This window comes from Cricetulus griseus, chromosome 7 (assembly GCF_003668045.3).
Source record: "Cricetulus griseus strain 17A/GY chromosome 7, alternate assembly CriGri-PICRH-1.0, whole genome shotgun sequence".
Taxonomy (NCBI): domain Eukaryota; kingdom Metazoa; phylum Chordata; class Mammalia; order Rodentia; family Cricetidae; genus Cricetulus; species Cricetulus griseus.
The window spans coordinates 83,743,967-83,766,917 of record NC_048600.1 but is presented as its reverse complement, the minus strand read 5'-3'; the positions used below and the strand labels follow the sequence as shown (position 1 = coordinate 83,766,917).

At 51.9% G+C, this 22,951-nt stretch overlaps 4 protein-coding genes across 11 annotated transcripts in view; 2 read left to right on the top strand and 2 right to left on the bottom strand.

Moving 5' to 3' along the window:
* Positions 1-42: 42 nt before the first annotated feature.
* Gps2 (G protein pathway suppressor 2) lies at positions 43-3,406 on the bottom strand. Of its 3 annotated transcripts, none has more exons than XM_027426980.2 (11): positions 2,667-3,406; positions 2,307-2,470; positions 1,886-1,995; positions 1,691-1,803; positions 1,504-1,583; positions 1,330-1,412; positions 836-989; positions 667-756; positions 506-585; positions 336-431; positions 43-222 (listed from the first exon to the last, which is right to left on the bottom strand). In XM_027426980.2, the coding sequence occupies exons 2-11, from the start codon at positions 2,398-2,400 to the stop codon at positions 139-141; spliced, it is 984 nt and encodes a 327-aa protein (XP_027282781.1). In that variant the 5' UTR covers positions 2,401-2,470; positions 2,667-3,406; the 3' UTR covers positions 43-138. The 3 variants fall into 3 exon arrangements, with proteins under 3 accessions (XP_027282781.1, XP_027282779.1, XP_027282780.1); XM_027426978.2 differs by having other exon boundaries at positions 43-218; XM_027426979.2 differs by having other exon boundaries at positions 43-218; positions 2,671-3,406.
* On the bottom strand, positions 3,403-15,006 carry Neurl4 (neuralized E3 ubiquitin protein ligase 4). The gene is given in 30 exon segments (XM_027426974.1): positions 3,403-3,610; positions 5,134-5,299; positions 5,374-5,486; positions 5,621-5,765; positions 5,884-5,991; positions 6,154-6,241; positions 6,354-6,533; positions 6,841-6,999; positions 7,371-7,535; positions 7,703-7,864; positions 7,956-8,054; positions 8,150-8,374; positions 8,451-8,596; positions 9,147-9,278; positions 9,371-9,540; positions 9,885-9,963; positions 10,057-10,133; positions 10,223-10,421; positions 10,515-10,677; positions 10,795-10,880; positions 10,986-11,167; positions 11,388-11,652; positions 11,774-11,846; positions 12,336-12,424; positions 12,509-12,620; positions 12,782-13,080; positions 13,234-13,299; positions 13,513-13,957; positions 14,720-14,949; positions 14,952-15,006. Coding segments are annotated over 30 exon segments (4,686 nt in total).
* A 135-nt stretch (positions 15,007-15,141) lies between these two features.
* LOC100760837 (protein phosphatase inhibitor 2) lies at positions 15,142-19,591 on the top strand. 3 transcript variants are annotated; one of them, XM_027426976.2, is made up of 7 exons: positions 15,152-16,629; positions 16,986-17,090; positions 17,205-17,273; positions 17,489-17,577; positions 17,683-17,934; positions 18,379-18,537; positions 19,435-19,591. In XM_027426976.2, the coding sequence occupies exons 1-7, from the start codon at positions 16,157-16,159 to the stop codon at positions 19,491-19,493; spliced, it is 1,206 nt and encodes a 401-aa protein (XP_027282777.1). In that variant the 5' UTR covers positions 15,152-16,156; the 3' UTR covers positions 19,494-19,591. The 3 variants fall into 3 exon arrangements, with proteins under 3 accessions (XP_027282778.1, XP_027282777.1, XP_027282776.1); XM_027426975.2 differs by having other exon boundaries at positions 15,158-16,629; positions 18,379-19,591; XM_027426977.2 differs by lacking the exon at positions 17,683-17,934 and having other exon boundaries at positions 15,142-16,629; positions 18,379-19,591.
* Positions 19,592-20,624: 1,033 nt separating this feature from the next.
* The window catches only part of Acap1 (ArfGAP with coiled-coil, ankyrin repeat and PH domains 1), a 16,043-nt gene continuing 13,716 nt past the window's right edge, over positions 20,625-22,951 (top strand). Inside the window, exons 1-2 of one of the 4 annotated variants that reach the window (XM_035447907.1) lie at positions 20,625-21,123; positions 21,769-21,826. Coding sequence is in view for 3 of the 4 variants with exons in the window: in XM_027426984.2 (XP_027282785.1) it covers positions 21,071-21,123; positions 21,769-21,826 (111 nt within the window). In the remaining variant the exon portion in view is untranslated. The remainder of the gene's footprint in view (positions 21,124-21,768; positions 21,827-22,951) is intronic. The other 3 variants (XM_027426984.2, XM_027426986.2, XM_027426985.2) reach the window with 3 other exon arrangements.

The window sequence follows — 22,951 nt, the reverse complement described above, 5'->3', positions numbered from 1 at the left end:
CCAATCCTTCATCCACTTGTAGCAAACAAACAGTAGTCCGGGTGGTAGTGGTTGGGTACATTTTATTGGTGTGGGGCACATAGGAAGACCCCTACCATGAGGGATGAGGGAGGGAGAGGATTAGTTGGAGTTATCTGGTTACTTGTGGTAGAATCGTGGATTTTGGCTGTGTTGGATGAAAGGGAGTCGAGGGCCAGGTTGGCTGGTGGTGGCAAAGCCTGACTGGTAATGATAAAAGAGTTTTTATCAGTGGGTAGGTAATTTCACTTAACACAATTGCAGTAGGTTAACAGTCTTTCCCTGGTAGTCTATGGGTTTTTGGTTACCAGCCTTACCTTGCCTGCTGCTTGCATCTGCACAGGGAGCTGGGGGGAAGCCAAGAGTCCAGGGGCTGGATGCAGAGCTTGGGGATGCATAGGCCGCAGAGAAGACTGTAAAGACAAAGCTGACCTTAGATAGACTGGGGCTCCCCTCGTCCCCAAGGCTCTATATACTCTATACTCACTGAATCAGAGAAGCTAGTCTGCTGATTGGCATGCTCCATCTGCTTTTGCAAGGACAGGGCACCACCAGGCTGGAGGAACCCTAATGGGGGAATTGTTTGAAATGAGCAGTAATGATAGGACTCAGGAAGCTAGGGCTCCTGCCCAGGCAGGGGATTATCACCTGTCTGAGTGGGCTGAAAGTGGCCATGCACGGCATAGGGTTGTGGCTGCGGCTGTGATAGGTACTGCACGGCAGGAAATGCCGACGGTGCTGGGAAGGTAGGAGACATCCATTAGCTCTTGTTGGTCTTGCTGTTCTTCCCTCTGCTCCGAGGAGAACCAACACTCACCTCTGAGCTGCTGGCTAGGACTATAGGCTGGCTGTGTAGGTCCATAGTGAGGTGGGGGCTGAGCAGTTCCATAAGCACCCCCTGGACTGCCTTGGAATTGTCCATGTTCTGGGGTTCCTGCAAAAGCAGCTGCCGATCCCACGTAGTGCCGGGTCTTAGAGGGAAAATGAAAACTCACTGCTTACACAGCACCTAGAAAAAACTCACTCCATATGTCCTTATGCTCAACTGAGCTCCTACACACTACATGCTTGGTATGTTTGTACTTTAATGATGGTTGGGGTGCCAGCAATATAGGAGCAAGTAACTGGGACTACACGTCCAAGCCTTTTCTCAAGCTAGGCATGATGACAGATAGACAGGATTACATTTCAAGGCCATTCTTGGCTACATAGTGACTTCAAAGTCAGCCTGAGCTTATAAAAGACTTCTTAGGGCGCAATAAATAAACAAACAAATAAATAAATAAATCCTCAAAGAAGACTCATCCTCACCGTAAGCACTTGGGGTCCAAACATCTGCTTGGCTCTGTCAGCTGCCATGAGAGTACCTGGGCGGTTGTGTCCTCCAGGACTCCCTAGAAAGGGAGAGGGGCTTCATGATGCTGAAATAGGAGGCTACAACCTCCAGGAGAGCCCCTTCTGTCAGGTGGTTTCTTTAGTCCTCACCCTGCATGCTGAGGAGGTGAGTTCCCGTGTGAACAGTCAGGCTCTGCTGGTAGGCAGCTGATGTCAGAGTGGTTAGGTCACTGGAGTGAAAGGAAGACAGGGCAGTCAGTAAGTAGCCCTCCTTTTGCTATTAAACAGATTCTTTTGTCACCTGTTCCACCACACAATTTTACTTTGATCATCACACCTCTGTTCCTTTCGTCTCCGTTTCTCTTCTTCATGCAAAACTTTTTTGAGCTGCAAGAAAAGCTGGTGCTTCTCCTCCTGTAGAGCTGAAAGTTTCTCCTGTAGTTTCAGAATCTGGAAGAAGGATGAGCAGATAACAGTGGGGAAAGGGAAGAGAAGAAGAAACCAGAACTGGCAGTAATGAGGAGTTACTTACTTGTTCCTTGGTCTCTTCTAGTGACATCCTCTCTTCCATCTCCTTTTTCTTTCTTCTCTCCTGCTCTTCTTTCATCTTTTGTTCCATCATCTTGTCCACCTCTTCCTCCTCTGAAGAATCAGAACGGGGAAGTGGCAGGACAGTGAAAATAAGCTGAGTGTTACACTGAAGACCAGCAAAAACCAGTTATTCCATCACAGCCATAAGGAGAAGGAGGCTTCATTAGTTGCTCTCCAAGGTCCTTCCCAGCCCAGGGCTCTGGAACTTAGACTGGGCCTCTTCGCTCACACCCTGAAGGCGCCGCTTCCTCCCTCTTAGCCTTGCCAGCAGGCGCACAGGTTGGCCCGTGGATGGGGGCAAGTTCGTGGGTAGCAGAGCCACCCTGGGCCGTGTTTGTCCTCCCGCTCTGGCCCTGGCTCACCCTGCCGTTTGCGCTCCCGCTCCATCATGATGTGCCTGTGCAGAGCCCTGGCCATAGCGTTGGAAAGCTTGGGGCGCTCCAAGAGTGCGGGCATGGTGCTGTTGATGACGCTTGGGCAGTGGGTGCCCGGCTGTTGTCACTGACTGCCAGACCTCAGGCGGGGCCTGCAGGGAAGTGGGAGCTTAGATGGACTGAGACCCGCCAAGGCGGAAGCTAGTCCGCCGCCCGCTCGCCGCTTCGGTCACGTGTCCCGGGCACCAGCGTTCCCCCGGGTCTCAGCCTCAGCGCCAGCGCGCGCGCGGGGGTCCTAGGTTCCGCGCCCCCGCCCCTCCCTCGCAGCCCGGGCGCCAACCCCCCTACCCGCCTTCTCGGAGCTTTCTCCGTGGCCTCCGGCGCGCCTTGATTCCCGCGTCACATCCGGCGGCCAGGATAAATCCTTCCGGAGTCATGACGGAAGCCGCCTCAGCGGGTTGGATGAAAGAAAAGGCGGAAGTGCTTGGAGACGGGTGCCGGGTTGTCCAAATTCCATGTGGGTTTAGAGGCCTGGGAAGATCTAACCTCATGCCAAGAGCCCTCGGAACTCTTCACCTCATGAGGCCGCGGGAGACAGAAGCAGAGGCACATACTCTGAAGACAGTATTTATTGGCTCCTTAGAAATCAGAGTCAGTAACAACTGTACAGAGGGCCCGCAGCTTCCTTGCCTGCCCTTCCTTCCCCACTCCCGCCCCATGGCACCCCGTGGCCACGGAAAAAGCAGCTTCGTGTGGGCACAGAGAGACTCCTTTGGGATTCACAGTAACCAGAACAAAAACGGAAATAAATTAAGTGATATGGGGGAGGGTAATAGGGAGTCATGTTCCACAAATCAGTGCATGAAGGGGGGGCCCAGAGCCTGGAGCTGGGCTCCCTACAAGCTCCCTCTCAGCAGAGGGAGTGTGCTGGGCCCTGAATGTAGAGATGTGCTTCACACCTGGTCTAATCAAAGCCTGTCTATGTGCTCCTCCTGCCAGGAAAGCACCTATCCATGCTGTAAGTCACTGGAATGAGGTGGAGGCTTGAGACCCAGCTGTGCTTGTAGTAGTGGCATCTCACCCCTTATTCCACCCGTACCAGCAGGGCATAGAGGAGTGTGGCTCCTTTTTCCTTAGTGACCCACTCAAGTTCCGATGGGCTGAAGTGCTGGTCAGGAAGTTCTCTGAGGGCAGCAGCAGAAGGAGGGCCAGGAGTGTAGGAGCCAGGGCGCACGCACACCTGAAAGGCCACCTGAGCCTGGTGTGTCCGCTGGGATTTTGGGTCCCGGAATCTATTAGACAAGAAGAAACAAGAGGAGGTTAAGGCTTCTAAGCCCCATGACTGCTCATGCTGCCCCCCTCCACCCAGACCTTGCTGTTCCTGATCTCGCCATGAATAGCTTAGCACCAACCATTCTCTATGTGTAGTACTCTCTTCCCGAGCCCTCCTCATCTAACTTCTTCATGGCCCTCTTCCTTTACCCTGGGACTCTTATTTCATGTTTGTTCTACACATTCCAAGTGCATTTCTCATCTACTTCACCCACTTTTTTGAGACATATAGAGTTCTATCCCAGACTGGCCTCAAACTCCCTACAAAAGTGGAGGATAACCTTAAACTTCTGATCCTCTGACTCTTAGTGTTAGGATTCCAGGCATGTGTTACATATAATACCCAGGAACAGTTTATGTAGTGCTAGGGATCAAATGCAGCACCTGATGCAGGACACTCAAAAAGAGGAAAAAAAAAAAAAAAGATTTGGTAGGCATATACTTTCTATGTAAACCAGACATAGTGATGCACTTTTCCAATCCCAGTGCTCAGGCTGTCGGTGGAGGCAGAAGGAACATGTGTTCAAGATGAGCTTCAAGATGGAGGCCAGGTTGGGCTATTTGAAATCCTGTTGTTTTAAAAAAACAAATGAACAAGGCCAGGCAGTCAAGTCAGGCAATGGTGTTGGTGGTGGCGCATACCTTTAATCCCAGCACTTGGGAGGCAGAGGCAGAGGCAGAGAGATCTCTGAGTTTGAGGCCAGTCTGGTGGACAGAGTGAGTTCCAGGACAGCCAGAGCTACACAGAGAAACCCTGTCTCAAAGCAAAGCAAAATACAAAATAAGAGGGGCAGGAGAGCTGGAGAGATGGTTTACTGGCTAAGAGCACTAGTTGTTCTTCCACAGACCCTAGTTCAATTCCCAGCCCCGACGTGGCAGCTCACACCTGTTTGTAACTCCAGTTCCAGGGGATCTAATGCCTTCTCCTGGCCTCTGCAGGCACTGCATACACAGGCTGTATAGACATATGTGCGGGCAAAACACCCGTACACATAAATTAAATTAAAAGCAAACAAAAATTTCGGGGGGTGGTGCATGTCTTTAATCCAAGAACTCAGGAGGTAGAGGCAGGTGGATCTCTGTGAGTTTGAGGTCAGCCTGATCTACAGATCAAAGCTCCAGGACAACCAGAGCTAAACAGTGAAACCCTGTCTCAAAAAAAGCCAAAAATAAAAATAAATAAAAGAAGGGTCTCAGTCTGGTGGTGGGGGCTCATGCCTTTAGTCTCAGCACTGGAGGCCAGCCTGGTCTTCAAAGAGAGTTCTAAGACAGTCTCCAAAACCTACAGAGAACCTGTCTCAAAAAGTGAAAACAAAACAAAACAAAACAAAACAAAAAAAAAAAAAAAAAAAGAAGGGTCTGGAAGGAGCAACTATCAAGCCAGGATGAGAAAAAGGGTGTGGTGGTAATTGTAAGTCTCCAAAAGTCCCTGAGGCCCCTTCTAAATCTGAAACCCTATAGCTCTCCCTCTAGGGATACTCACTGCACTTTGGAGGCCAGGGTCTCTGCCCCAGCATACTGAAGGGACGGGGAGAGCAGCACTGAAGGAGGTTGCTCCTCCCGGGGAGGTGCACAGTTCTCACCAGGCTCCTCAAATCCCACCCCAGGCTCTCCCTTCAAGGGTCGGCAGCTCAGGATGGAGGTAGTGCCTGTGAGGAGATGTGGGTGAGGGCAGCCCTGTGATTCCTTCTAGGATCCCTAGGCCCAGTCCCCTCCGTGGTACCTGCTCCCAGCTCCCCTCGGTCCAGCACCCTCCGTACAACGGCCACACTGCTTCCATGGTATGCCATGTGCCACTTCTTTGTTGCCGTCCCAGCTTCTAGATGGGGGTTCACCCTGGAAGAACAGGGCAGACAGACAAGCCAAAGGTCACTAGCTCTTCAAGACTGTCCCCCACAGGAAGTCCTGTCACTTTTTCCTTCCCAGGAAAAAAGCAAAGGGGGAAATCCATGCCTGTGGCCCATATGTACCTAAGATTGAACCTGCACCATCCAAAAGGCAGGGCGTATTCCCGGGGAGGCTCTCCTCGGCGCCTGTGGGCCTCATCTCCTCGAAGCTTCCGGCAAGATTCACAGTAGCATAAGCTACGCTTTGGTGGAGGCATGAAATAATCTTCTGTGGGACAATGAAGAATAAACAGGCTTGGTGCTCCTGCCCTAGGTCTCAACCACACTGTTGCCTTCCAGCTCGTGTCCAGAGCCATGGGAATGAGGTTCTGAGGATTAGGACTCACCTGGAAGCAACAGCAGTTCTTGGAAGCGGGAGCAAAGGGCATGGTACTCGCAGCTCTTTAAAGGGCTAGCAGCAGGCGGTGGACCCCAGCACACACTTTCCTTTATACCTGAACAGCAGGGGAGAAAAGTCATAGCGCTGGGCTGGGCTGGGCTGGGCTGGCTGGGCTGGGCTGGGCTGGGCTGGGCTGGGCTGGGCTGGGCAGTACTGGATGGGGCAAGGATGGACAGACAAGCAGGGGCAGGATAATCATCCCTTTGGGCTAACGCACCATCTACCATATCAGCTTTTTCCATGTCTCCTTGGGTTCCAGCAATCTTCCCACTGGCAGCCCCTGGGTCAGGGCTCACAATTGTCACCTGTGGAGGAGAGTAGGCAGCCACAGCTTGACAGGTCCCCAGATCCCCTTTGTGGACTAAAAGCTTCCCAGTCTCCCAGGAGTCCCTTTTCCTCATCTCTGTTGCCACTAACCTGCTCGCACTGTCCATAGAGGTCCACAAGGGCATGGCACGGCTGGGGCACATCTGGCACAGCTACCCCTTGGTCCACCCCATTGACATGCAGATGAAGCCCTCCAGAGCAGTCTAGCCGAAGCCCCAGGATGGTGCCTTCAGGGCAGGTGTCAAGATTCGGCCCAAATTTCTCACAGATCTAAGAGGAAAGACCTACTATCTTCAGACATCAGGCCCACCACCACACCACCACACAAGCAGCACTGTTTCCAACTGCCAATCCCTGAGCTTTGCCTCTACCCCTGCTCACTGCCCTGGCTCTATTCCCATTTCATTTACCTAGATTCCCCTTTATTACTTCCAACTTTAACATTCTCAGTAGCTGGAGCATAGGAGGAAGCAACAGGCTAAAGACTGTCAGGTAATGACATGCACTTCTCCCTTTTCGCCAGCTCCTCTCCATTCAGAGGCTCGGATCATTTCATTCTTCCTGGATCCCTCCTCACCTTCAGACCATTGTGGAAGACACCACGGCCCCGCAGGAGCCAGGCTGCCCGTTTAAGTGCACAAGCCGAGGCAGGGAAGTTAAGCCTCTCTGGTGGGCAGGTGATGACTCCCAGGACAAGAGAAGATGTCCACTGTCGGTTCAGGAAGTCTATCCGCACCTGCATGAGAAGAAATTATTTTATACTCACAGCTTCCAGGACAGAAGCCACCTACCTACCCAATCAGTTTTTGTACCCAAACCAGAGTATGGCCTGGCACACTGCCCTTTTTGATGTTTGTAGAGAACAGAAACTACCAACTCAGATGTCCCTTCCCTGCTTATCCTGCTGCTGGGAATTGAATCCATGTCCTTGTACATGTTAAATAAATGTTCTACAATGAACTGTACCCCAACATCCTTTCTCTTTGAACCCTGGTCTGTTCCTAGACAATTCTTTCAACTGGCTAACTTTCTACCTATCTTTTAGTTTGCAGCAGAAAGGGCCCCTCACCCTGGAGTAATAGGAGCTAGGCAGGAAGAAAAGCATACCTGAACAAGCAGATGGGGTACCAGGGGTTGGCTGATGACAACGATGCCCTGATTGTAGCTGGCCACTCGGGTGGCTGTACGGTTCCCGTTGGATAAGAGGATATTCTTCCCATGGTTCTCCAGGAATTCAAGGGCTGTGGGCATAATACCCACTTGATTCTGGCCCTGCTATGGAGCAAGAGACTGAGCTGCACAAGACACCGATTGCAGTTCTCACCCACCACTCTGGGGCGCACACAGAGCTCATGTGGGACTCTGCTGTATCAGTGGAGAACCACCGCTCTGGTAACGAGTGGCCCGCCAACAGAGCAGGCCTTTCTGCAGCTCCTTACCCGCAGGCCCTGCGCCTCGCCGGCATCATCTTCTTCGCCCTCACTGCCAGTGTCTGAGCTGGGAGAAGGTGGCTGGGTGCCTTCTGGTTCCTCCAGCCTTGTGGAGCTGACAATGGACACACTGCGTACTGGCCCATATAGATCCAACACAGCCCACACATTCTGGGAACACAAAACCAAGGAAATCAGAAGCCAGCACAAGACCTCCAACCAACAACCCACTCCCTGAAACCAAATAAGCTCTTAGGCCTACCTTGGCAATGCCGGTGGCTGCAGGTCCCATATCTTCTCCATCGACCAGGATGTGCATTGTGTCATCTGTACCCCGACGAATGCCCACACGGCTCCCCACCTAGATCCAAGGTGACACAAAGACAGCTGCTTAGACTACTGTCTTCTGCTCTCACTCCCAACCCCCGCTGCCTGCCTTAGTGCCAGGTGTTTCACCCCTAGCCTCTCGAGGTTCCGGCCATAGTTCATCCTTTGGAGATGCCCATCTCTCCTCACTTCACAGCTGGACACCATCCAGGTGGTCTTTGTCCGGAGTTCTGGCAAGGAAGGAGGCAGTCCCGGCCCATTGCCTGCTCCAGGCCCCATCTCCTCAGGTGCTAGTGTAGTCAGCCCGAGCCGGAGGGATCCTGCCCACTTCTCATCTAGCTCTTCCACTTTCACCTGTGAGAAAGAAAGGGACTATTAGATGGTCCTGTATGATGGGCCGGTAAACCCCCTTCACTTCTCCACAGCTCACCTCAAAGACTTCTTCAGCCTTAAGCTCCTTGGTGCTGAAAACGAGGCCATGAGCATAGCCAGCCAACCGTACTGCCCGTGTGCCATCCTCCTCCAGAGTCACATTCTTGCCACATGTGCTATGGAAGCGGTGAGCTACACCTGCCACTGTGGGTAGATGTTTGGAAAAAGGGTAGGGTTAGGGAAACTACCTTCATATGGGATGTGGGGCAAAGTTTTTAGACGACAAGCTAAAACCCCATCTGCCATTACTCATCAAGAGCTCTGAACAAGCCGGGCGTTGGTGGCGCACGCCTTTAGTCCCAGCACTGGGGAGGCAGAAGCAGGTGGATCTCTGTGAGTTCGAGACCAGCCTGGTCTACAAGAGCTAGTTCCAGGACAGCCTCCAAAGCCACAGGAAAACCCTGACTCGGAAAAAAACAAAAACAAACAAACAAAAAACCACCTTGACCAAAAAAAAAAAAAAAAAAGAGCTCTGGACACCTTTCACCATAGTAAGATCTGGTATCTTAGTCTCTGGGAGTCAGGGAATTCACACGACTGTGTCTCAGGTTTAAATATTCCTACACACACACACACACACACACACACACACACACACACACACACACACACACACACACAGTGTGTGTACACACACTGGCCACAGGGCCTTTTCCCTTCCTTAAACAGGATCCCTAGGCTGTATAACAGGTACCTGGGGAATGCAGAGGGAATGACTTCTCAGTGGCAGTGTTGCTGGTTGCCAGGCTGTTGTCCATGGGGCCAGTAGCATTGGTGATTGACACTTGGACACACTGGCCATAGAGATCCACTACTGCATATACCTCTGTGTAGGACAGAAAGGCATCAGAAGTCTGAGGTCCTGAGCAATCTGAGCAAAGGGTGGCAGGCTGGAAGCCACAGAGTAGTCACCTTTACCCGGAGGCAAGCCTGAGCAGGCAGCGCCTTGGTCCTGTCCATTAATGAAGTAGTGCAGATCACCCTTGGCAGTTCGCATCATACCAATGCGTGCACCTGTGCCCAGTGCATCCAGATCACAACCATAGTTGTTGCGCATTGTATTACCATCTTGCATAATAGCTGTACCACTGAGAAGACAGGAGGAGGAGTTAGCCAACCTGCTTCATCACTATATTGGCCCACACTCAGTCCTGCCTGTCAAAACTATTTACTGCTTTAGATATCATATAGAGAGACCTGATCTTGGTCTGAGGCCCAGTCCTGTCTTCTCTGCCCCTGGAGTACCCTTAGGGGAAAGCAGGAACTGCTCTGAAGGCTGTCTGGGTAGGAATTCCCATAACTGAGAAGGGTATTAGGTTCCCAAGTGTGCCAATGACTATGACCGCCACAGACCCAAACCATGCTTAGTTTTTTTGTATAATCCATCTCTACCCATCCCTGCCAAGCTGGATACAAGGGCAGACAGCCCAACCTCAACATCCATGTATCGTAGTCAATGTCTGTCATGGTGTTGGGAAATTCCAGGTCTTCAGGCCGAATAGCAGTCACTCCTGGAAGAAAGAAGAAGTTAAGAAATGATCCCCAGAACACAGGCATCCAGTACCTACAACAACTTCCCCCACTCCCCATAGATGGTCCCTCACCAGCTTCAATGGAGCCTGACCAGCGGTCTACCATCTTCTGAATGACAATTTCAAACAGTTCTCCATCCCGCAGGGCTCTGTCAGGGAGAGTGGGGGGGGGGGGGTCACTAAGGCCTTACTTAAGTGGGCAATGGGACAGTGGAAACATGAAAGTCTAGAGACTGACCGGTTGGAAATGACAATGGCATCATTGAACTCGCTTCGACAGTTATGGCGGAGAGCAGTTCGACCCCCATTAGTGATAACTGCATTACTGCCATGCAGCTGGTGGAAGCGTAGGTCGGAGCCTCCAGCTGCCGAGGATGGGGAACTTGGAGACATTTGGTTGTTCCCTTCAGGTAGTGGCTCAGAGACTGGAGGCACCTCTGCAATGGGTATCATCCATTAAGTCTCCAGGTGTTTTTAATGATTCCCAAGGCCACCCCTAATCCTTCTCCCCAGCCCTGCCAGGCCCTCACCCACGTCATCCACAATAGTGGCCTGGGCAGCCTGGCCATAGAGATCAACGACAGCATAGACACCCGGGGGTACATTCCAGGCAGCAGGGCCCTGAGTCATTCCATTGACAAAGAAGTGGAGAGTTCCATCCTCACGCCGTACCACGCCCACTGTGTCCCCTGCCTTGGAAGAAGTGGGGGCTAGAGTGAGGAGTCAGGCAGAGTTCCTGCTTGAGATGGTCCTACCTCTACCCAACCTCACTGACTCCCAACATTATCCCATCCGTGTGCCTCCTCTCACCTTGAGACGGTCCAGGTTGTGTCCATATTCATCTAGGATGGTTGTCCCATTGTGCATTACCCCATTCCCAGTCATCATCCAGGTCCCTGCAGGGACAGAGTGGCAGAAGATGAAGAACAAGGAAGAATCCAGAACCTTGGAGCAGCTTCTTCCCTGGGCCCTAAACCGTCCTGCCCTCCCTGGGATCTCACCAGAGCGTAAATTGGTCATAGTAGAGGGCAACTGGAGGTAGGCAGGGTTGTGGGTAGTGACACCAATCTCAATGGAGCCAGCCCATTTGTCCACCATCTTGTCAATTCGCACCTGGAACACCTCTCCATCCCGGAGGGCTCTGCTGCTCAGTACCACGCCATGATTGAAGTCATCAGTGGCACTGAGGACACAGCAAGTGGGGACTCAGATCTCAAAACACTCATTGAGTGTGCTGAGGTCAATATCTGTCCAATACCCACTGTTTGAAGAAAACCAACCAGACCTCTTGCTCCTGGAAGTCTCTTTCTGTACAGGAATTCCCACATCAGACACATTCTGCCTCCCATATTCCCACCTCACTGCTTCCACCCCCTTTTTGGGCTCCACCCCACAAATCATACTGGGGCCTCAGGGCAGTGCGTCCCTCGTGGGTGATGGCTGCCTTCTGTCCACAGTTTGGATGGAAGAGCAGGCGTTCAGGTTCTGCCTGGGCAGCAGGAGCAGCACGGCGGAGAGCACCCTCTGGGGACAGAGCCCTCAGGATGGCATTGTTCCGGCGGAGACGATCACTGTGGTTATTATTATGGACGATGGTCACTTTTACCGCCATCCCATACAAATCTACTACACCATATACCACCGGTGGTGTCAATGGAGTAGCTACACCTGGAGCAGAAGAGAATTGAAGAATCAAATATAAGAAGAGCAAGCATCACAGAGGAGGATAAGGTACAGACCCACTGAAGGCCCTGGCCGGGCCGGTAGTCTTTCTTGTCTGCCACCTTACCCTGATCAATGCCGTTAATGAAGAAGTGCAGGGCGGAGTTGGACTTCCTCGTGAGGCCAATATGGTCACCCTCCTAGCCAAAGAAGAAAGACCCTAGTCTGGAATCCAGCTACACTCAGGCTCAAGTTCCAGCAGTCCTGGGCACTTTCTACCACCCCATTCCACAGGAGACCACCTACTGAAGAAATTCACGTAAGACCACTCTAGGGCAGGGCTTGGGTTCCTGCTTTCCAGACACATTTCCCAAATGCCCAATGTAAAGCAGGTACTGAGTTAAACCACATTAAAAATATACCCCCACCACCACTCTCTAAAATCTCAATCCATTTAAGTGCTTTAGGGGCTAGAGATGTAACTCAGTGGTAGAGCATTTGCCAAACATGTCCAAGGACCGAAGTTCCATTCCCAGCACCAACAGAAAAAAAAAGTGCTACTAATAATCAAATTTTAGAGCCTGTTAGACAACCCTGCCTTCTTAGAAGAAGCCTCACGTGGAGAGAAAGGGATTTGTTTTTTGTCTGGTTTGCCTGGACTGGCTCAAACTACTGTGTTCCACAGTCACCTGCAGTTCATCCAGACTGAATTCACAGTACTCCCGGCGAGTACCCTTGCCATTGGTCAGGATCCCACAGCCACTCATCATGATGGTACCTGGTAAAAATGGACACCCACTTAGGGAACAGGTTGTCTTGCCCTCATCAACCTACAACCTGTGTCCCTCTCCACAGTTGGTACCTGACTGGAGGTTGGTCATGGTGGCTGGATACTCCAAGCTGTTGGGATTGTGGGTGGTGACACCAATCTCGATGGAGCCTGACCACTTGTCTACAAGTTTGTCAATACGGATCTGGGGTTGAGTGAGAGCAGACAGGAACAGAAAATAAAAGAACAGAAGATAGACCCTTGGTTCTTCAACAGACATCACCATCCTGGCATCAAGGATCAATCCCTACGTTTAGCTCCCAATCTTTGGCATGAAGCTCAGCCAGACTTCAGGATTTTACATACCTCAAACATCTCATTATCCCGAAGTGGGCGGTTGGTCATGACAACCCCATTGTTGAATTCATCCAGGGGCCTCCGGCGCTCAGCGGTCTTGTTATTGTTGCTGAGTTTGATGAGGGTCCCACACTTCTCATGAAAGAGCAGGGCATCATTGGAAGTGAGGATGGGAGAAGTGGCAGATCCACTGGATGCTAATCCATCCCCTGCTGGTGGGGAGCTCAGGTTCACATTGAGGAGGCCTCCATTGTAGGCAGACAGAATGGCATTGCTCACCACCTCAGAGAGCTCCATGCTGGCAAAGTCTATAGCAGCAAGATGGAGAAAAGAAGCCAAGGTGAGGCTCTATCTGCTCTCCATAGCTTGGGGCCCTCTTCTCCCTGCCCATCTCTTGAAGTCCCACCCGTAACCACCTCACTACCCCACAACCCTTCCCAGGGCTTCCCCGAAGCCCTCACCATTATGCGAATCAAGGCTGTTAGGAAACGTCTCCGGCCGGGCCTGCGCTGGGGACACCATGAAGGCTAGGGACCAGGTGGGATGGGAGGGGAATAAGGGTTCAGCCTTTGCTTCAGGGCCCACAGTCAGGAGACCATCTCTACTAACCCCTATATTCCCCTACAATAGGCTCTGGCTCAATGCTCCGCCCTCCCTCCCCCAGCTGGCTTGTGACGGAGGACTGCTTTTACCCCGTTTCTTCAGCCACACCTCATGCTTCCCCAGAGCTGTGTTCTCACCTTCATCCACAGAGGTCCCCTGTTCCGACAAGGCAGAATCTTCTGGAGGGGCTAAGGGCTCAAGGGGAGGTGTAGGGATAGGAGCAGGAGGGCTGAAGCCTGGTTCTGGGGGCAACACAGTGATCTGGGTGCACTTGCCATAAAGGTCCACAACAGCCCAGACTCGAGCAGGCAGGCCTGTGGCAGCCACACCACAATCCCGCCCATTCACCCAGAGCCGGAGCTCCCCAGTGGCTGTGCGTTCCACACCCACACGGTCCCCTTCGACAAGCTGGTCCAGGTCCTGGCCATATTCCTCCAACACAGAGCGCCCATCCTTCAGCACTGAGCAGCCTGACACTACCCAGGAGCCCCCCTTCAGCCCAGTGGCACTGCTTGGGAAGTCCAGCACACTGGGATCCAGAGCTGTCACTCCAATTTCAATGGAGCCACTCCAGGAGTTGACCTATGAGAGAGTGGTGGACAGAGTTTCAGCATGGAATCCCACCACCAGAAACTATGTTCCACAGCACTGTCCCCCTTATCCTGACCTCTGAGACGACAGACACAGACTCACAAACAACTTTTTAGACCTTGCTCCATACCTATCTGGACCTGCTCTCCTTTAGCAACCGTGTGCTGTGTCTAGCTGCCCAGTGTTTACACATCACTCCTTTACCCACTGAGCAAGCTAGCTAAATACCCTGGTTTCAACCACCCCAGTCACATGCTTCCTAGATCCATATATCTTGCTCTCCTAAATCACTCTTATTCCCAAACCCAATCCTCCGGTAAAACTCTACTCAGATTCACTCTTTTCCCAAATTCTGAGTTGTGCAAGAATTTCCAATGTCTCTTCATCTATCTTTCTGGATTTGGGCGTTTGTCCTTCAATAGTTTGTGCTTTTTATTATTTCTCTACTCTCTCCATCACATCTCAGTCACCTGTCTTTCTTCATCCCCAAGTGCTGTGCTAGATCTGTTCACTAGCCATCCTAGTAACTGGACCCTGGTATCCCTGTCCTGCTTCTGGGTCCTGAGGAAAGTCATTCTCCTTCAGAATGAATGTGTCTGCTTCATGCTCTTTTTCGTTCTGTTCTCTGATGCACTACGGTCTGTTGGCTTGCTGTCGGTACCTGGAGACTTGGTTGGACACACAGACTTTCTGGCAGTCCTCTCGTCCGCTCCCACCACCCTCCACCTCGATTCCACGGCCCCAGCTTTGCACCTTGCGGTCGATGCGGACAGTGAAGACGCGTCCGTCGCGCAAGGGTTCTCGGCTCAGCACCAACCCGTGGTTAAACTCTTGGCCCGGCTGCTGCCGCCGCGCTGTGCGCCCACAGGCCGACAGGCTTACCAAGCGCCCGGTGCGCGGGTGCAGCTCCCCGCCACCGCCGAGACCCCCGCTGGACCCCAGTCCCGGTCCGCTGCCGCCAGGGCCCCCACCCCCGCCTGGCCCGGCCCTGGCCCGGGGCCTGCCCCAGAGCCCCCACTCCCACCCGACCCCGCCGCCATCGCCGCAGATACCGCGGCCGCGCGACAGCCGCGCTTGGCGGCACCGTGGCAACCGCGGCGGACAGACGCCCTGGGGGAATACGGCCGGGGGCTGGGGCCAGATATGCTTTACGGCACTGCCCACACTGAAGCCGTCCGCAGCTAAGGGACCACGGTCTGTCGCGAGGGGCACGGAAGGACGACGGGGTCGGAGGGACTTGCTTTACGGCACAGCGGGATGAGGGCGGCTATGAGAGGCTGGAGGATTTGGGCAGCTTTTGCGACAGTGAAGGGAAGAAACGCCCGCCGCAGGCGTATTTGCGACGAAGGCGCTCAGATCCTTTGCGACAGCGCTCGGCGAATGTCGGGAAAAAGAGACGCAGTGAAGTACTCGCTCTAACACAAGGAGCGACGGATTCCCTTCACACTACACGCTTTAAGGCGATACAAACGTTATCTTCGGGACAGAGGAAAGGCAGCTTTACAAACCCAAGTCTCAGTCCTCCGTAATACGGGGACCGGAAATGTCGCAATCCACCCACGCACCCCACCTCTCCGGTCCCTGCCGTCCGCCGCCTCTCGTCGCCCCGCCCCACACACTTGGCGTCGCACCTCCTGAGGCTCAGCGAGCTGACTGTGGGGGGAGCCCGCGGACAGTAGAAGGCCAACCTGAGCTCCGATTCGATGAGACCCTTGGATTTTAAACTTACTAATAAAGAACCTAGAGATACCACGACAAGTAACGTCGAGCAACGGAGCCGAGAACTCCAAGAGACTACCTGAGAGCTACTCACAGAACCCCAACCCCACTCAGAGGACCTCGCAGAGGGCTATGATGTCACAAGGCTTCTGGTCCCTGGCCAGGCCCCTTGACTGTGATTGGTTGGTTCGCAGAAGGAAGGGCGGGAACAAATTACAGAGACAAAGAAAGTCTTTGGGTGTGACAATTAGAGAAGGGCGTGCGCAGCTTGCGGCTCCCAGGCTGACGTCTCTTTATAGTCTTGTTTTCACCTGCCCCGGCGCCAGGGAGCGCAGGCGGAGGAGGGCCAGGCTGACCCTGAGCCCCCAGCGCCCCCCGCCCACCGCGGTGGGGGCAGGGCCGAGGGGCGGGGCTATGTAGAGCTGGGAGGTTGCTGGGCAGAGTAATTCAAGTGGCTACCCGGCTTGAGCCATGGAGAAGCCGGAGTCTCTCGCATCTGTTAGCGGCCTCAAGGCGGAATCCCCTCGTGGGGTTCCTAGGCCAGTACCAGGAGGTGTCAGAGGTATACAGACAGACACCGCACTGCCCTCCGGAGTAGCCTTGTTTCGCGGTTCTGGCCCCCCTTTGCATTCCGGGGGCACTGTAATTCGCAGTCCTGGTCCAGTCCGGCCCTCTGAAGGGGTAGTGACCCCCAGTTCCGGACCCAGTCCGCAACTCGGAGAGGCTGCAGGCTCTAGCCTCGGGTCCAGCAAATCTCCTGGCACTGGAACTGGTGTAATGAGGGCGCCCACCCCTGGGCCTGGGGAGCCTAAAGGGTACAGCTCGGATAGCAGTCCACTCTCCGGTTCAACTTTCTTGCACTCTCAAAACTCTGAGGAGCGGCCCCGGAGCATCCTAAAAAACAGCAGTTCCATCTTGATGAAGAAAACTTCCAGTGGGGAGAAGTAAGCAGCTCAGCTGTTAACCGGCAGCCAGCAAACCTGAGATAGGAGGGAGGAGTTCAGGACACCCTGGGCGGAACCAAGAAAAGAGGGGCGGAGTCCTGAGACCGTGGTGGGGTACAGTAGGTGAGAGCAATTGGATGGGAGATCTGAGGTTTTCAAGACTTGGGGAGGGCGGCAGGTGTCACAGAAAGCCAGGCCACACCACACTGTAATGGGCATCTGACTCCGATCCCAGCCGCTGCAAGGGAATATCAGAAGAGTTGTTTTGAATGCCTGGAAGAATGAAAGAGACCCCTGTGTTAGGAGAGGGTCATCAGAAGAGCTTCCTCCTTTGCTGTGTCCTTCCCTCACCTTAGGAAGTCTCAGCGCTGGGATGAGATGAACATCTTGGCTACTTACCATCCTGCTGACAAAGACTATGGCTTCATGAAGGCGGATGAGCCCAGCACCCCCTACCACAGGTGCCAAGCCCTCAGCCCTGGCTTTTCAGCCTAGACTCTTGTATCCTAACAAGGGAATATGAGGAAGAGGCAGAGAGGCCTCAGGTTCTAGCATTGCTTCCTCCTCCTCTGCAGGCCGCAGGACGAGGAGGACCTGTCTGCTGGGTCTTCTCTCAAGGTGACCCCTGAATCACTTGCAGAGAGGTGAGAGTCCTACTACAAAGCTGTGCCCTCGGCCCCATACCTCTGAACCCAGTCTCGGGTAGCTTTGTTCTGTGGCCCCTAAAGTGGTAGATACTACAGTCCCCCTCAGGCATAACCAAAACTGATCTGGGGAATCACCAGCTTGGCCCCCACCCACCACCTGCCCCCATTGTTTTCTCCCTTCTGTGCCCCCAACTAGTCTCCCTCCCCTTCAGGTTTGCCACAATGGACAATTTCCTTCCCAAGGTCCTCCAGTATGGAGACAACAAAAGCTCAAGGACTGCAGACAACTTTGCCAAGACATGTATGTGAGATGTGGGGTGGGCCTTGATGGAAAGGGGAGGTGGAGTGGGAGTGACCCTTCTGTGAAAGGCTGGAGGGAAAGCCATGCTTTCACATTGGCCCACAGACTCCAGTGATTTTGACAAGCAACGAAAGATACACTACAGTGAAGGGAAGTTCCTGAAGAGCCAGAAAAACCCGCTCTTGGCTAATGAGGACGATAGCAATGGAGCTAGTGCCAGCATCAGCGGTAGTAATCAAAGTGTGATGATGGACCAGAAGCCCAGGCCTTTGGACAAAGCCTGGGCAGGAAGACTGGCCACAGGAGGCAAAAATGAGGCTGTCCTGGTGACTGACAGCCATGTCCTAGACACCAATGGTTAGTGACAGGGTCTTTAGGGGAGTGAAGACAATTGTAGACAAGAGGCTGTTCCAGAGTCCAGATCTCCTTGTACTTTGCTTTTTTCATATCTGTTCTCTCTGTCTCTGCTCTTTGCTTGTCCACTGTATTCTGCTCTCTTCAGAGCATTGGCTTACAGTCCTGTTTTCTGAAAGAGAGGCAGTGGTTGGAGGTGACTCCAGGGAAGAAAGGGGACAACTGGAGTTGAGTCTCCACTCAGGGTGACCTCCAAAGATGACAGGCAGTTTGAGAGAACTTACAGGGAATGCAGAATCACTGAAGGTTTTCTAAGATGGAGGAGGGATGATAGATGAGAACTTGGGACTCAAATTTTTCCCATCTGGTAGTGGCCCCCATGTACACCTAGGATTCATAGGCACAGCAGATAGCCACAGACTCAAACTGTCTGGGATGATTTTTCAGATTCTGCTACTTACAGAAACCAGTTCCCTTCAGCTTCAGACTCTACCACGAGGGAGCATCTTAATCTACATCGCAAGGAGTATTACAGTAAAGGAAGATACCTGAGGTCCTGTTCCCACACGGAGATTGGAGAAGATATAGAAGATGAAGAACAGGACAGTGAGAGCTGGGAACGACAGCCTGGGGGTGGAAGGACAGACAGAACAAGCAGCTTGTTAGGTGCCCCAGCCCTCATCTCATGTTACTTCCAGGTTCTTCAGGTCTGACCTGGTTACTGAGATTCTTAAGGGCACTTCAGGTGCTATCGGAAGCCCTTTTGGGTATGACAAAACTAGGGCTCTCTGGACATAACCATGACACTATTGCAACTTAGTGAGGGCACACTATCTCCCTAAGCCTAGCTCTTAGCAAGCTCCCAGCCTGCCAATCCTATTAGACCAGTGCATCAGCAGCAACAGGCAGTAAGAGAGTCCCTAGCCATCCTGTAGTCTAATGCCTACATTATGGAGAACAGACACCAGGGATGTTCAGAGGGACTGAGAATCCCTCCAGCCTAGCATCAGCCACTAAGGCCTCCCCCATGACTCCTCTCTGCCACCCCACCCCTCTCTCGTTAGTACCCTGTTCTCCAGAGGCAATGAGTCTCAGGTTGTGTCCAACTGTTGGGCTAAGGGGCTGAGATGTCGAAGCCCAGGGAGCTCAGAAAAGGAACATGGAAGTAACCAGAACCCTCCAAGCTGGAATGGGTGCAGATGTGAGCCTGGGCAGAGGCAAGGGGTACTTGCACTGACCAAGGAGGCACTGGGGTTGAGTGGGTAGGTTTTGTTTTTTTTTTCCCCCCGAGACAGGGTTTCTCTTTGGAGGCTGTCCTGGGACTCTCTGGAGACCAGGCTAGTCTCAAACTCACAGAGATCCACCTGCCTCTGTCTCCCGAGTGCTGGGATTAAAGGTGTGTGCCACCACTGACCGGCAAGTGAGTAGGTTCTAGAGATTGGAGGGTCACATGGACAAGAGCTTACCCCTGCTGCAAGAAAGCCCAACTTCCTCTTTCTCTAGATGAACCCTTTCGGCTCCAGTGGACTGGGGAGAAAGAACCTAGGCCATGGAAAATGTAGCCAGCTGAGGATGGGGTGAGGGCAGCCTTCCCTGCCCTTACCACTCTAATAGTGGACAATAAAGAGAACATCAGGAATCTTCGTGCCTGGGAATTGAATGCCCAGACTGGGCGTGCTCTATCAAGGACTGGGAGAGTTGTGTGTGTGTGTATGGGTGTGTGTGTGTGGGGGGGGTCTGTGCATAATAAATCATGTAAGCAGACCAAGAGAAGGAAACTGAAGCAAACTAAGGTACTGGACTCAGGATTGAGCACTTAGGGGTGAAGGCAGAAAAATCACAAATTTGAGGACCATTTGGTCTACGTAATAAGATCCTGTTTCAACACATAAAACCTAAGGTTTTAAAATGTTCGCTATTAGTTTATTCATTTAAGGTGGTGAACCAGTGGAAGTCAGAGGTCAGAGGGACTTAGCAGAATCAATTCTACTGTGGCTTCTGGAGATCAAACTCAAGTTGTCAGGCTTGCTGTGTGGCAAGCACTTTTACTTAGTGAGCCACCTTGCTGGCCCTAAAACCTAGGAAAAAGCTAGGATTTTGTTTTGTTTTGTTTTGTCTTTTTTTTTTTTTTTTTTTTTTTTGATACAAGGTTTTTCTCTGGAGCCCTGGCTGCTGTAGATCAGGCTTGCTTCATATTCACAGAGCTCCACTGGCCTCTGCCTCCCAAGTGCTGGCATCAAAGGTGGGCCACTGCTGCCTGGCAAAACCTAGGATCTTGAAAAGGCTAAAGCTTGCAACAGGATGGCAATGTCTGATACAATTAATTCACCACGGGAGGCAGAAGCAGGTGGATCTCTGTGAGTTCCAGGCCATCCTGCTGTACAGAGACAGCCAAAGGCTACACAAAGAAACCCTGTCTTGAAAGTCAACAAACAACCCCCCACACACACACACAATTTACCATAATTTACCAAGTACTGGGATTACTGGCCTTGTAACAAGGTTATCTCTCAGATGAGGTAACTGCTGAAGGGTCAGAGAACTTGTTCTTGGTCATACAACTTTATTATTATTATTATTATTATTATTATTATTTTATTGTTTTTTGCTAGACAGGGTCTCACTACATAGCCCTGGTTGACCTGTAACCTGCTATGTAGACCACACTGGCCTTCACCTCACAGAGATCTGCCTGCCTCTGCTGTAATTAAAGCCATGTGTCACTATGTTCTACTAATCACACAAATTCTTAAGTGACAAAGACATCATTTGACTCTAGATTATCATGCCTCCTCTCAAAAGATTTATTCACCAATGGAGAAAGCAGCAGAGAAAGACCAGGGTCCCAGAAGGACAGTGACAGTAGTCTCTGGGGGCGGGGCTGTGGTTTCTCTGATCTCAGCACCCCCTCCACCTAGGCCCCACCCCTGCCCCTCCCAGAGCTGCCTAGAAGTAGTGGGGTGAGAGCTCCTCCTGGGTCATCCCTTTCCCTTTGGGGAAAGAATTGCAGACCCAGGCCCTACCTACCAGAGAACCTCCTCTTCCTCACCAACACCCCTCCTGGGGGTGGGGAGTGCATCTACCTACATCCCCAGCTGCCTGGCTTCCAGGGTCTCTGGGCCAAAGCAGGTCATCTGAGATGACGGTCAAGCTAGATTTTGAAGAATGTCTCAAGGACTCACCCCGCTTCCGGTAAGTGTGTGCAGGTCCAGGAGGCTAAGGAGGGGAAGGAAGGTTCCACATGCCCTGACAAACATAACATTCCCCAGGCTGGACCTCCCTCAGAGCCTAGGCCACAAAAAGACAAGAGGGAACTGGTAGGAAATGGTGTATCTGCCATTCAACCCAGGCCTTATGCCTCACGCCTGTAATCCCAGCACTTGGGAGGCTGAGGCGGGAAAACTACTGTGAGTTCCAGACTAACCTGGGCTACAGAGTGAAACCCTTTAAAAACAAATTACAAACAAAAAACAAAAAAACCCTCCATGCTCTCCAAAGTTGTCATACTCTGCCTGTCTGTATCATCTGGCCTTTAGAACAGGCAGGCATTCCTTCTTCCTTCTCACTGGAACCCCTCCCCCAACACCTGCCCTGGAGCGGTTAGCAACTTCCTGCCCTGGCCACATCCACCCTCCAGATACTTCCTGCTCTGGTTTGAGTTATTGAAGCTTACAATGTGCACAGTAGCATATGAGCAATAACTGGCATGGGGGTGGTTGGATATTCTCATTTGTCTGCTGTACCCATCACCCCATGACTCCAACCCCCCACTTGATAAGAAACAGAGGCCCCAATGGATATAAGCTCTGTCCTCATGACCTGTCCCTCCTTTCCCAGAGCCTCAATTGAACTGGTGGAAACTGAAGTGTCAGAATTGGAGACTCGCCTAGAAAAGGTGACCAAGTCATGGAGAAAAGATCCAAGATTGGATGAAAATAAAAGGGGTGGGCCCAGGAGACAATAGGACACTGGGAATGAGTTACAGAGTCAAAGAAAGTTAACTCTGCTTGGGCATGCTGGCTCATAATTGCAATCCTAGCCCAGGGAGGAGGATCACATGAGTGTGTGACAGCCTGGGCAAACTACAGAGTGAGGTCTCTCTTTTTAAAAGGTAGAGAGGGGGTCTACAGAGATTTTTAAAAATCCTGTGCCTTTAAGTTTAGGATCTTTAAAATAAGACACACTCATTGGTGTGTGTTTATATAAGCTCCAGTCCCTGACTCTGCTTTCTCTAGTGTGTTTATCTAACATGTATTTACTTGCTCTGTGAGTTTTCTATTGATGTTTGATGTATTCAGTAGCTCAACAATACACATTCCCTAATTTCTGTGGGCCAAGACTCTGATCACTAACTCAGCTATGACTTGGCTCTGGGTCACCTGAACAGCAGTCAGGGTCTCAACCAAAGTTATGGTCTCATCTGAAGATGGGGACTTTCTTGCAAGGTCATGTGGTTGTTGACAATTTTTAGTGATATTTCATGGCTATTATAGGACTGGGGCCTGATTTCTAGATGTTACCCACAGTTCCCTGCCATGAGGCTTATCCTCTCCACAGACATATCCTAGCATGATTGCTTGTTGCCAGGAAGAAAGGCATTTTTGTGTGTGTTAGCAAGGGGTTACATAGTGTAGCCATCCCATTGCCTTTGCCATAATCTGCCAGCTTGAAGCAAGTCACAAGCCTTCCTCATGTCCTTGAGAGGAAGGCTGAGGACAAGAGAGACATCTCACTGGTCCTTGCTACTCTTCCAAAGGAAGGACCCATTCATTTCTTAGCCCTCAGGTTGGGTGCCTCATGATTATCTGTAGTTCCAGAAGATCTGATTCACTCTTCTGGCCTCAGGTACTGTACACATGTGACACACAAATCACACACACACACACACACACACACACACACCTTTAATTCTAGCATTGGTGAAATAGAAACAGACAGATCTCTATGAGTTCAAGGGCAGCCTGTGAGTTCAAGGGCAGCCTGGTCTACCTTTTTTTTTTTTTTTTTGACATAGGGTCAC